General features: G+C 54.8%; 1 protein-coding gene across 1 annotated transcript in view; it reads right to left on the bottom strand.

Moving 5' to 3' along the window:
- Positions 1–13179, bottom strand: part of ITPR3 (inositol 1,4,5-trisphosphate receptor type 3) — a 65751-nt gene that overhangs the window by 18774 nt on the left and 33798 nt on the right. Inside the window, exons 10-25 of the mRNA XM_054569226.1 lie at positions 13078–13128; positions 12738–12880; positions 11786–11885; positions 11543–11703; positions 10795–10936; positions 8814–8975; positions 7834–8006; positions 7236–7355; positions 6635–6817; positions 5450–5701; positions 5219–5363; positions 4535–4676; positions 3630–3829; positions 2396–2525; positions 1831–1888; positions 677–842 (exon numbers count right to left, since the gene is read on the bottom strand). Coding sequence (XP_054425201.1) covers positions 677–842; positions 1831–1888; positions 2396–2525; positions 3630–3829; positions 4535–4676; positions 5219–5363; positions 5450–5701; positions 6635–6817; positions 7236–7355; positions 7834–8006; positions 8814–8975; positions 10795–10936; positions 11543–11703; positions 11786–11885; positions 12738–12880; positions 13078–13128 — 2328 coding nt within the window. The remainder of the gene's footprint in view (positions 1–676; positions 843–1830; positions 1889–2395; positions 2526–3629; positions 3830–4534; positions 4677–5218; positions 5364–5449; positions 5702–6634; positions 6818–7235; positions 7356–7833; positions 8007–8813; positions 8976–10794; positions 10937–11542; positions 11704–11785; positions 11886–12737; positions 12881–13077; positions 13129–13179) is intronic.

The raw sequence follows: 13179 nt of genomic DNA, 5'->3' as shown, positions 1-13179 counted from the left end.
TCATCGCTTGGCTTCAGTTACTCACTGCCTCGTGTCACATGTTGCTATGGCCTGTCACTTGTTCACTCGGACCCTAACCAGGGCAAGGCAGAGCATATTGGCGGCACTGAATGCTGGCTGAAAGAGGGACCTGAACCCCAACTCCCTCGATTTGCCCCCTCTATAGAACAACAGTGAAGAGTAACCACATTGTCAGGGCTGCTGCAGGAATTCCATAAGGGCAAGCCCAATGCCCAGTGCCTAGTACACGGCAAGCACTTGTTAAATGCCAGTCCTATTTCACAGGGAGCCGCCAAGACCACATGATATCACAATAACAAAACCCTAGTGAGGACTGACTGCGTGCCGGGTGTGACCTGAAGCACTTAGCAAAGGTGCGCGTGATAAAGCTTGCAAACTGTCACGTGCTGTCCACATCATTAGAAATGTCAGGTCTTGAGCCAGAATGGGAAGAGATAAAAGTACCCAAGACTTGGCCCTCACCTCTAAGGAGCTCAGCAAGGCTGAGGACCCCAAATGTGCTGTGAGCTGTGAGCTCCTCCTCCATCACTGCTAACCCCCAGTGTCCGGCGCAGGCCAGCGCGTGGCCAGGGCAGCCTGCCTGCTCGGTGCAGGGGCCAGGTGGTCCTCAGGTGTCCCCCCCAACTCCCTGAGGGCCCGGGTGCAGGGGCAGCACCTGCTTGAAGGTGTGCATGGCCTCCTGGCGCTGGCTGAAGTGCTTGAAGAGCAGCTGCAGGGCCCCCGAGACCAGCGGCGCGTAGTCGTGCATGGTGAGGTGGATGAGCACACGCAGGAACATGCGGCCGCCCTCGTCGTCCACCTCCAGCATGCTGCTTGTCTTCCTGCAGCACCGGGCTGGGTGAGGCCGGTGCGCTCCCTGGCACCCATTCAGCAGACGCGGCGCCCAATGTGATATTTGCTAAAACTACTGACATTTTCTCACCAGTTTATAAATAGCCATGGCCCTGAGCTCCCGAAGTGACCCCCACGCCCCCTCAGGTCCCACAGGACTCCCCTTGACTAAGCGGCTGAAGCAGAGATTCAGGAGGATTCATGGACAGCGCTGGGGCCATGAACACATATGAGGAAAAGCTCCATCTTTATTTTTATCAACCTCTAACCAAAATGTAGCACTTTCGTCAATGAGAAAAAATTAGCAGTACCTGTGACACTGAAACATCATAGATGTTTCACATCACTTTAGAGTTGTTACAGAAATTGTGAAAAATTGTTTACATCCATCACCACTTCAAAGAATGGAACTAATTACACCCTCGCACAACTTGTTATTTAATGTGCTAATAAACAGGCACATAGAAAACTGTCACTTCAGATTTGTTTTCTTCAATATTTTGATAACTGTATCTCAATGCCACAGGTTTCCTTTGTAATTTTATGTGATTTATGTTATGAATTTTAAAATGCCCTCTCAGAAGGGGTCCAAAGGCTTCACTTGATGCAAGGGCATGATACAGAAATGGCGGAGCCCCCGGCTCCTGGCCCTCTCCCGACTCCAGCCCTCTAAAGGGCAGGCCGCACATCCCCAGGGCAGGGGGTGGGGGACATCCTTCCAGCTACCTGGCCAAGTCCTGATGCACAGAGGCACAGATGCCCTTCATGGAAGCTGGGGAACGACCATGACTGTCACTGGGGCCCAAGTGTCCCCTATATCATTGGACAAGGGAGGTTCAGAGCACAGATCTGGGGGATGACAGAGGAGGGAGAGGCCAGCCCAGTCTTGTGAAATGCACACCATCCTGAGGGGGCCTCATGCCTGTGTTGGGACCAGCTACCCAACCCCCCCCCACAACCCTCTACCTCAACCCTTACCCCACTCCAAACATGGCCTCCGCCTGCTCCCCGATGCGGTCCAGGTTCATGTTGGCAGCTGTGGGAAGCAAGAGAGGCAGACAGGCACAGGTGGGAACCATGTGCCGGAAAGACGGGGACCACAGGGGTGCGGGAGCAGGGACACACCCAAACTGCCCCCTTCTACACCGTTGGGTGGCAGCTCCTCTGCCTGCCCCTTCCTGGGGCGAAGATGAACCAACCAGGCAGGGACCAGGGCGGCGCCGCTGTCCTGCAGGGGCGAGCAGAGGTCTGGGCTGGAGGTCCTGGTCTGGCTCAGCTCCTGACTGGCTATGACCTTGGGCAAATCCCTGCCCCTCTATGGACCTCGGTTTCCCCATTTAGGAAATGAAGGGAATGATTCCTGCCTTTCTCCCCTCACTATGGCATTTAAGTGAGACCATGGAGGGGAAAGGCCTTTGCAGGCTGGGAAACAGGGCACAGCTGGGGAGCCAGAGTGTCCCCTCAAGCCTCTGCTCACGGCTGTTGTCCCACTGGGTGAGTCGGCCTCAGCCTGGGGCAGGGTAAAGGCAGGGGTGGGGCTCACTGGTGGAGTCGAAGGCAGGGGCTGTGCCATCGGCCCCACTGTCCTGCATGGGAAACACCTCGACAAACTCCTTCTTGAAGACGGACAGCAGGTAGGAGATGCGGTAATCCAGACGGACGTTGAGGATGAACTGGGGAAGGGAGTGGGGGAGGACGGGGTGAGGGTTGGTCTGAAGACAGGAAAACAATCCTGCTTCTGGGGGTGGGGGATGGTGACAGGTACCCCGGGTGCGCTCCAGCATTGAGCACAGCTTTTGGGGATACTCCAGGATATCATCACCAAAACAATCAAGACGCTTCTCCCCAGGGAGGTCTAGGCTGCCCTCTCCCCAGCTTCTGTCCTTCCTCACAGAATGAGGCGCAGCCACTCCCACATCCCCAAGACCACTTAGCCTCTTTCCCAGGCCGGACACTGACAGGAAAGGGAAGCTCCCCAGGTCCAAAGGCCAACTCTTATCCTCCCATCCTGCCCGGCCAAATGGACCCTAAGGCTCCCAGGGGCAGATGGGGGGAAACCGAGGGCTGTGCAGACTGTGAGGCCACTGTGGGGTAAGGAGTAAGGACACAGGGTTTTCACACACCCTTGACCGGCCTGCATCCTCATGGGGCACAGAGCCTCTGACCACACCTAGGGCTCAGCTCTGGATGCCCCAGGCCTGGGATTGAGTCAGAAGCCCCCTCCTCTGATGGAAGTCACTGCAGCAAGGCAAAAGCAAGGGTCCTCATCCCTCCTACCAACCCCTTCCCCAAGTGTGGCTGGGGAGTCTCAGAAGAGACCCAGAAGAAGAAAGACAGCATCTTCCCTGACAGGAAAATGGCTCTTAAATCTCTAGCTCTGCTTCAAAATCTGTTTCTATGAAAAAGTTCCCTCCCCCTGTTCCTCTCTTCACCTGTGCAGTGGGGGGGGGGCGGGGGGGGGGGGCGGGGGGGTGGAGCCAGAATCACCAGCAGGGCTTGTCAGGGCACAGACACTGGGCCCCACTTCCAGTGTTTCCAGTCCATAAGTGTGGGGCAGGGCCCGCGAACATGCATTTCTAAGTCCCCATGTGAGGCTGATGCTGCTGGTCAGAGGACCACACATTGAGACCCACTGGACTGAACAGGCAACCATTGTGGAGTCTCCCAGTACCAGATACTGTGACCTAAGAAGAATCACCCCACCCAACCTCTCCGTACCTGCCTCCACTCTCCTGCCCTATTCCCAATACCTCCCACCATGCTCCTGGCCCAGCCACCTGCAGGATTTCCAGGATTTTCAGCTTGGTCTCCATCACCACAATGTCTTCATTCTCCTCAAACTTGTTTCTGTCCAGCGGCTCAGCAGCCCCGGCATCGGCAGGCAGGCTGGGGGCACCAAAGACGGACTGCTTGCGGTTCAGCACCATGGTGGACATCATGTGGCCTACGCCCTGGATGGACCGCCGCACGTTCTTGCCTGAGGAGCAGAGAACAGAGAGAGGTCACAGAAGGTGCAAAGCAGGGGCCCCCAGTCTGACTCTGTCTTCCTCAGCTGCAGGGCAAAGCCATGCTCAGGCGCAAGGCTAAACCAGGAAGGTTTTCTGCGTGAGGTAAGCTCTAAAGCAAATCTGAGAAAAGGGAGGGCCAGGGCAAAGGTGAAGTGTGTGGGAAAATCAGTGAGAATTCTCACATGGCACATCATGACAGCTGCTACAGAACATGGGGTACTGAGGGGACACTGTGTAGAAAGCACTAAAAGCCAGGTGTCAGTCTCTTTGCGCTTTCTGTTTAAAGAAATTTATGCCACCTGGAGGTGTCCCTAAGGGCAGGGCTGTGGCTCAATCCCTCAGGCTGCTCCCTTCCTCCTCACACTCCTCCATGGCAGGACTGTTTCTCCCCATCAAACCAGGAGCTCCCCAGGCAGGGCCTTTGTCTCCCCTCCTCCCTCATCACTCCCTCAAGACAAAGCTGCATTGGAAGACATCTTGCCCAGACCCTGGGACCTCCACAGCGCCTGGGCAGACGCCCCTCTGGTCCAGCCTGGGCTGAAGGGGATTGGGCCGAAAGACACCCCCTCATAGCAGAGCCAGAAGGCAGGCTGCACAGGGGGTTGATCAGAGAGGATGAAGAGGAGACGGAGGAACTGAGGATGGTGGGGCTGGCCTGGGCGGCAAAGCCTCACCGCCCGGGTCCTCGTAGGCCTGCAGCATGGCCGGTGGCCCCTGCACACAGTCGATGATGCTGAGCAGCGTCCGTGTGAGCCGCAGCAGCTCACTGAAGCTGTAGAAGCCGAAGTAGATGAGATTGTGTGCCAAGCTGACCACCTGTGGGGAAGGGGCGGGGCCAGGGTTAGCCTGGGCAGGGCAAAAGTGTGCCCACAGGCCATGACAGGCAGGGCCAGGTCTAGAAACCAGTGTAAGCCAGTGTAAGGTCTTAGAAACCAGGGCTAAGAGGGTGTAATGAGGGTGAGGTTCCTCTAAGACAGTGAGGCTGCGTGGACATGGAATCAAGGGTCCCAGACAAGAGCTGCCTGGCCCTAGTGAGTTACTGAGGAAAAGAGGCCTGCAAAGGAGGCTACTGTGGGGGAGATAGAACCGACATGCAGGAAGTAGGGGGGTGGCTGTCGGAAGTGGCCTGTGACCTACAGGGAAGCGGGGAATAGATCTGGTGAGAGGACAAAGGGAAGAAAGAGCTCTCCACGATCAGGAGAGAAGCCTCCCTCTTGGTGAGTCTCAGCAGTCTATGCCCCTGCACTGGCTGGGGCTACTGAGGGAAGGGGGGTCATAGATCCCACACTCCACCCCAGGGAGCATCTGAAGCCCACCCAGTGAAGGAGCAAGCCGGAGCCTCATGGAGTCCCACCCACCTCAAAGGTGAGCTTGTTCTTGTCCTCGTTGGCAAAAGGCACGGCCTCGCTGACCACGTTGTTGAGGTAGTCCTCCACGAACTCCATGGTGCTAGCAAATTTGTTCTTCTTGTCATCTCGGGCGGCATTGAGGTTGGAATCATAGCTGGGGGTGGGGACAGTGAGGCATGAGAATCCCTGGGATCGTCCCACCTCAGCTTGACCTGACCCACCCTTCCTCACCCCTCTCACTCCTTGATGGTGATGGCAGTGGGGATCTCAGTCCAAAGGCGGGCAAACTTGACAGGCGTGACCAACTCCTGAGGGTCTCGGTCCACGTGCACGTGCAGCATCAGGTGGCAGAAGGAGGCGCGCAGGTCAAAGGGCAGCATCTCATCCGCCATGCACAGGAAGATCAGGTCAACACCCAGCTGCTGGGAGATCTCGTGGATGGCCAGGTACTGCCGGTCCAGGCACATGCGGGCAAAGAGCTTCAGCTGGTACCTTTGGGGCAGAGAGGATGGTGAGGACCTGGCAGGTGGGCTACCGAGGGCTACTAGCGTGGCCTGGGCTTGCTGGGTGGGCAGTCAAGAAAGTGGCAAAGGGACTTAGGCTAAACTATGCGTGGCCACTGTCACAGAAAAGACAATTCTGAGTAAGAGAGGTGAAAGGAAAAGCAGTCTAGATTTGAGCATTTGCAAGTCTCTTCCAACTTGCTAAGGGTGAAAGTGCTTTCTGGCTTTAACCAGGACAGGTCTTCGTGGGCAGAGAGGGATGGCTGAGAGAAAAGCTGGGACAAAGAAAAGGAGAGGCTGCAATGAGAGGAGCCAGGCTCAGGCAGGAGTTGGGGCAGAACCGGGAGAGTAGGGGCTGAAGAAATGTGGACTATAAGAAGCTCTGCTCGGCACCAGGTGATGTCATGCCCTCTGCTTCCGGCTCAGCCCTGCATTACCTACCATGGGCTCCAAGCCAGAACCACAGCTCACCACTCACAGCTCTGTAACCTTGGGCAAGTTCCTTTACCCCTCTGTGCCTGCCTCCTCAACTTCACACAGGGTAATGACAGTCCCTGCTTCTCAGGGTTGTTGAGGCTTAGGTGAATGATGGGGTGAAGGGCTTTGAACAGTGCCTGGTATGTAGTAAACATTGGATAAGTGTTATGTAGTATTATTGTTTTTACAATACATGTGTGGAGACAGGTTTGGGTTTCTTTCAGGCCCGTCACTGAGCTAAGCCTGGCCTCTAGGCCACCCAGCGCTCCTCAGGCCCCGCAGTCATCCTTCAGGTAGCGTCGCTGGTGAAGGCTGTGCTGCGGGCAGGTGGAGACGGAAGCCCCACTGAGGCTGCGGAAGCTCGCACCTCAGCAGGGACTGGCTGAGGCCTCCTGAGCAGGCCACAGGGCACAGAAGCACTGAGGCGGGGGAGGGGGCAGGGCACCTGTAGTAGCTGAGCACGTTCTCATCATGGGCATTGCCGGCCCGCGCCTCCTGGGCCAGCTGCCTCACACTCTTCTCGTGGTGCTCGTTATTCTTGTCGGTCCAAGTGAGCCACACTTCCTCCTCTGAGTACTCGATGGCCAGGTACTCATGGGCCTGGACCATCTCCTTCATCGGCCGAAGCCTGCAGACCAAGGCCGCCCATCAGAGGGAGCGGGGCTGGGGCAGGACCCCAGTCCCAGAGCCCTCCCAAGCAGACCTGGCCACATCATCTTATCTTCCCAGAGCTTGACTGAGAGCCAGGCAGGCTCTTATGCTGCCTCCCATGGGGACCCACCTCCATCCTGGAACCCCAAACCAACCATGAGCATCTCAAGGGCAGGGGCCTTCCCTCCTTCTCCTGTGCCCCCTCCTCCTCCACCCCGTGCCAGCCCAGAGCTAGGCACACAGCAAGTACTGGGTACATATGTGTGGAGAGCGCAGGTGCCAATTCTAGCCTGAACCCAGATGGGGCCCAAGCTCTGAGGCAACTGGGGAGTCAAGCAGGGTGCAAGCCAAGTTGTAGGACCCTCAGTGTGAGTGGGGACATCACGCCTGCTCACTCAGTCTGGATGAGAATGTCGCTGTTCTTGGGGTCCAGCACACATTTGCAGATGAGCTCCTGGGTGACGGGGATGGCGATGTGGTTGGACACACACAGGTCGGATAGGTAGTCTAGGAACCTGGGGTGGTGACAGCAGGGTTTGGGGAAGGGCCTCAGCAGCTGGCCCAGGGGACGAAGCCCTCCTTCCCCTTCCCCAGCTCGCTGCCCAGGCCCCTCCCCAAAGCTTAGAGAGAGGCTGTCAGGGGCACCATCCTGGGGAGGGGGAGGCTATGCTGGTTCAGGGAATCAGGATAAAAGAAGCACCAGGACAGGAGTGATATTCAAAATATTTAACAACTGACTCAATACAGGACTGACTTTGCAACCAGAGGAGGGTCTGAGGGCCTCAGGCCTCCCCAGGCAGCACCCCTCTTGCAGCTAGATTGGGCCCGATTTGGGATGGGGCTCTGGGAGTGGCTGGGGAGGCCAGGGCCTCAAAAAGGAGGCAGTTTACCAGCAGAGGCAGATGTCAGTATTTTAACCACCAGCACAGGCTGACTTTCTGCCCTGGGCAGGGGGGAGGAAGTGAGCACAGCAGGGAAGGGCGGCGGGCCCACCTGGGCTCCCGGTTCTTGCGCACCAGGCTGACAAAGGTCTCCACCTCGGTCTTAGTGATGTGCTTCTCTAGGAGCTTTCTGTTGTTGTGCAGCAGGGCGGTGATGGTGTCCTCGGCCAGGATGTCGTAGCCGATCTGGGACTGCATCATCCCAAATTGCTTGGCGATGTGCTCCTGCAGGGTGGACAAGCTGGGCATCACGGGGATGCAGCTCTCCTCCAGAGCAGTGCCCAAAGCCTGACACAGGGCCTGACACTGGCAGGGCGCCCCAACCCTAGAAAGGCGGGGGTCCAGGAGAGGAAGCCCATACTGGGCAGAAGAGGGGGTTATACAATATAGCTGTTTGGTGCACTGTCTGTCTTCCTACTAGAGTGAAACCTCCACGAGGGAGGGACCTTGTCTGTCTGGCAGGACCAGCTACATAATTTGTGGGGCCCGGTGCAAAATTAAACAGCAGGACCCTTGTTCAAAAATTAAGAATTTCAAGATAGCACCCTGGCTGGTGTGGCTCAGTGGACTGAGCTCTGGCCTGCGAACTGAAAGGTTGTGGTTCGATTCCCAGTCAGGGCACATGCCTGGGTTGCAGGCCAGGTCCCCAGTTGGGGGTGTGCTAGAGATGATCAACCGGCTTTTCTCTCCGTCTTTTCTTCCCTTCCCCTCTCTTTAAAAAATAAATAAAATCTTTTTTTAAAAAAAATGGGGGGTTGATTTCAACTGTTAAAAAAAAAGAGAGAGAGGAATTGCAAGACAGCAACAGAGCATTAAAGCCAGCACAAGGCCCTTCTGAGCACAGAGCCAGATTACATGCCCATGAAGCCAGCCCTGTCATGCCCCCAGGGCCTAAAACAGTGCCTGGCACACAGTGTGTGCCTCAGTAAATATTTGCTGAATGGAGGAAAGCACCAGTGAGGGAGTGAGCAAGCCAGCGAGCAATGCAGGGGCATTGGAGAGCTCAGGCCAGGGCAGGAGGGCGGTGGGCACCTGGTTTTTACGGTAGTCCTCCTGGGAATGTCGCAGTACCCGGTAGCATAGGCGGAACATGTGCTGGTAGGGGGCATTCTTCTGGTCTGACAGCTCCTCCAGCCGCACCAAGGGGCCCTCACCCCGCTTGTCGCAGAAGGGAGCCTTCAGAATGCCAAAGATCTGGGGGAGCAGGGAGAATGAGGAGGGATACCTCACACCTGCCTGAACCCCTAATTATCCCAGGAACTCTAAGCCCCAAATTGACCCTGCCCCAAAGCCACTCAACGTTTACCTGAAGCTGGACTACAACCCCAGCCCATCTACCGTCAGCTCCAGTTCCAGCCCTCACTCCCTCCTGCTGGCCTCAGCCCACCCCTCACCGATGAGCATTCTAATCCCACTTCAGATTCTGGGCCTGGCTCAATGTCTGCAAAGGAGTCTGAGGCTAAGGGAAAAGGCAGGCCAGGCCAGAGTGGCCAGAGCTTAAAAGAGGAGACACAGGCCTATCTCATTTTTTTAAAAATGTAATTATAAACATTTTAAAAGGTCAGAGTGAAAAACTGTTCTGGAATAGAGACCAAAGAGCCTTGGCTGGTGCAGCTCAGTGGACTGAGTGCCGGACTGCAAAGGGTCGCCACTTCAATTCCCAGTCAGGGCACATGCCTGGGTTGCAGGCCAAATCCCCAGTGGGGAGCGTGTGAGAGGCAGCCATACATTGATGTTTCTCTTCCTCTCTTTCTCCCTACCTTCCCCTCTCTCTAAAAATAAATAAATAAAACCTTAAAAAAAAAAAAAAGAGTAGAGACCAAAGAGACAGAACTGAATGGAGTGAGAAAACTTTAGGTGGATAGCCTGGTGCAAAAAAAAAATGCAAAATAAAACAAACAAAAAAAAAAAAAACAAGCTTGCCCCGTCTGGTGTGGCTCAGTGTATTGAATGCCAGCCTGCGAATCAAAGGGTCGCCGGTTCAATTCCCGGTCAGGGCACATGCCTGGGTTCCAGGCAAATTCCTGGTCAGGAGTGCATGAGAGGCAACCACACATTCATGTTTCTCTCCCTCTCTTTCTCTCCCTCTTCCCCTCTGTCTAAAAATAAAATAAATAAAATATTTTTTTAAAAAGCTTTAAAAAGACATTTTTAGAAAAGAGAAATTTGATATGAATTTGGCATTACTGCTAATTTTCTTAGGTGTGATAACAGTACTGTGTCCTTATTTTCAGGAGGTGCATGCTGAAAACTTTAGGGGTGTGGTGCACTGACTTCTAAATTTGTGCATAGAGGATGGATGTTGAGGCACAGAGCTATACACAGCCAGACTGGCAGATGGTAACAAGTGCATTCAGGCAGTGGATGTACAGTGTTTACTTTACTATTCTTTCAGTACTGTCTCAATAACTGACATAATAAAAATTTAGAAAAAAATTTTTAAAGCACAAGCTCTACACCCGACATTCTGAGTTCAAATACTGGCCCTGCTGCTTCCAAGCTGTGTATTCCAACCTCTGTGGGGCTCTGTTTCTTCATGGGTAAAATGGGATAATAATAGGCCTCCCCCAGGTTGATAAGCTCACATGAGCCAATGCATGTAGGGTACTACGGGCAGTGCCTGGCCCATGATAAGTGCTCGATAAATATTCTTTTTATTAAAAGGCAGCGATGACTAGCTCTGGCTGGGTAGCTCCAGTGGTTAGAGCATCATCCCGCCACACCAAGGTTGTGGGTTTCATCTCCAGTCAAGGCACATACAAGAAACAACCAATGACTGCATAAATAAGTGGAACAACCAATCGATGTCTCTCTCTCTCTCCCCCTCTTTCTCTCTCTCAAAGTAATAAATAAAATGAAAAAAAATAAAAGGGGGTGATGAGAAACTGCAGAGAGATTGCAGCTCAACTGGAGACAGGAAAAGGCAGGTTCATGTTAAAAGGCCCCTGTTTCCTGTCACCCAGCCCTGTCCCCAAAGTCTGCTGCTGCAGGTCCCACACATGGTCACAGCCACCTGCTTAAGGATATTCTGCTCCCTCATCAGCTTCTGCCTTTCCCGGTTGGGCTTGGTGACCATAATGTCCAGGACGTTCTGCCCATTGTTGGGGACGTCGCTGACAAAGAACACCAGGTCCTCCAGCAGCTGGATGACAAACCTTCACAAAAGGATATAAGAGGTGACGAGCGTGAGGTGTCAATCCTGTGAAAGTTCCCCAAACCACCCATCTCATGCTCTCCGCCCTACCTCCATGGGCAACCAGCCCTTCCCCAGACACAGCTGTCCAAAGCACAAAGCCCATCATTGGCCTTTAACTTCTCTCCCCAGCTTCATGCTGACCTGCTCTCAAAATATACCCCTCGCCCCTCCCACCCAGGAATCCCAACTGCCCCATAAGAGTAAGATCTCAGTACACACCCATCTGAAAAGAAACAACAGGGCACAAGGCAGGGAGTTTGGTGCAAGGGTCTCTGCATCTCCATTCTGCCACTTACTAACTGTGTGGCCTTGGCTGAACCTCAGTCTCATCATCAGTAAAACAGAGGTGATACTTCTATCCCAGGGTTAGTTTTGGGAGCACATGAACAGTAAGGCAGGGGCACGGGGCCAGTCAGGACCCCACAGGGACCAGTCCTCACCTCTGTCTCCCCCATCCCAGCCCAGCCTGCCTAGCTTCCGCTTTGTGACTTCTTTGTTCATGAAATGCAGACCCTGAGAGGACAGGCCTCTCAGAAAATCTCAGTAACCTTCTCCTGCGGCCCACCTGCGGTCATTCTGGCTGATGAAGCCCTCGTTCATTTTCTCCACAGCACTGGCCAGCATGGAGCTGGCATCGTTGGCAAAGTCCAGGTCTCGGATCTCAGACACAGGAACTGACACGATGGCAAAGGCCTCCTTGTCCTCCTTGGTGGGGCAGGTACCCAGCTGCAGGGACAGAGGTGAGCTAGGGCACTCAGGGACAAGCTTGGGACCTGGCCCCAGCCCCCCAGCCCCAGGTGGCCTGTACCATGAGACGAATGGGCCGCTCCTCCTCTATGTCAATGGGCACATTGGTGCTCTGGATCCACGTGTTGGTGCAGAGGTGCCGCAGCCGGACATACGAGTTCCTGCAGGCAGGGCATGGAGTGTACCAAGGCACGTCTGGGCCATCTGCCCTCCAATCCCCAGCCCCTTCACATCTCCCAACTGGCACCACACCCAGTAACCACAGGACAGGGGTTTGTCCCCTCTAGGCGAGGAACCAGAGAGGAGAGACCAGCACACACCCCAGGCCCTGTGCTAGCTGCTCCATTTCCCATCCACGCTCCGCAAACCCAAAGCGCTCCAAAAGCCAAGGCTTGTTTGTAAATTTGGGACCAAAATTCATTTGGACAAATGAGGCCGTCTAGACTATTATCCCATTTAGTGTTAATGTGCGTGCGTTTCACCGCAGAAATACTCATGTCTTTGATTATGAAATATAATTACCTTTCTGAAATGAAAAGCAGTCTGACTCTCCAAATACATCGGGCCCCAAAAGCTTCAGGTAAGGGATTATGGTACTATAGTGGCTCAATTTATTCTCCCATCCGCAAGGTGATGGATGGACTTGATATTCCCAATTGACAGAGCATAGTAATTTAGTAAGTTGCCCGAAGTCATAGGCTAATGCCTGATTGACACCTAGGGAGTTTCTTCATGTTACTTGCGTCCTAGAATCTCAGGGTTAGGGGCCTTACAGGTCAGGGATCCCAGCGCTCCACTCAGTGTACCCTGCGCAAACTGGTGTGGCCTGTTCCTGAGCACCCAGACCCACTGGGGCAAGCAGCTGATAAAGAACCCTGGAGAGGAGGCACACTCAGGGCCCGGAGCGTGGCAAGGGTTCAATGGTGGTTAGCTGTCTACATGTCTCAGAGCTCAATCCCCAGAGGGACAGGTCACGCAGGTCCTGAGGCCAAAGGCACATGGCGTCTACCCACCGGGGCACAAAGGAGTCAGTTTTCTGCAACGTGGTGGGGTCCAGCTCAAAGAGCGAGGCGATGTCGTTGCCATGGGGCACAGCCACAAGGCGGTACTTGATCTTCTCCCCAGCATTGCGGCGACCTGCACGGCCCTGAGCACCCTGGGGTGAAGACCCCAACTCAGGCAGGAGCCCCTCCCTCCTCTCAGGCCCCCTGAAACCACCAGCATCCCACTTGAGGGAACTTCTCCCTCCAGCCCACCTCCCAGGGTTTCATGGCCTCCCCGTGCCCCGCTCCACCCCCAAAGCAATGCACATTCACTCTTCCCCTGGCCCCAGAGCACTGCTTGGGTCCTCACCACTCCTGCTGCCTTGGGATCAGAGGCATCACCCTTGTAGCTGGGGTTCTCCTAGAAAGAGAAACAAAATGGGGGAACTATTAGACACCCAGCTATACCCAC

Source organism: Pteronotus mesoamericanus, unplaced genomic scaffold (assembly GCF_021234165.1).
Source record: "Pteronotus mesoamericanus isolate MK-2021 breed Mesoamerican mustached bat unplaced genomic scaffold, CSHL_Meso_final contig_20, whole genome shotgun sequence".
NCBI lineage: Eukaryota > Metazoa > Chordata > Mammalia > Chiroptera > Mormoopidae > Pteronotus > Pteronotus mesoamericanus.
Note: the sequence above shows the minus strand (reverse complement) of the source record. Positions and strands in the feature narration are given on the sequence as shown.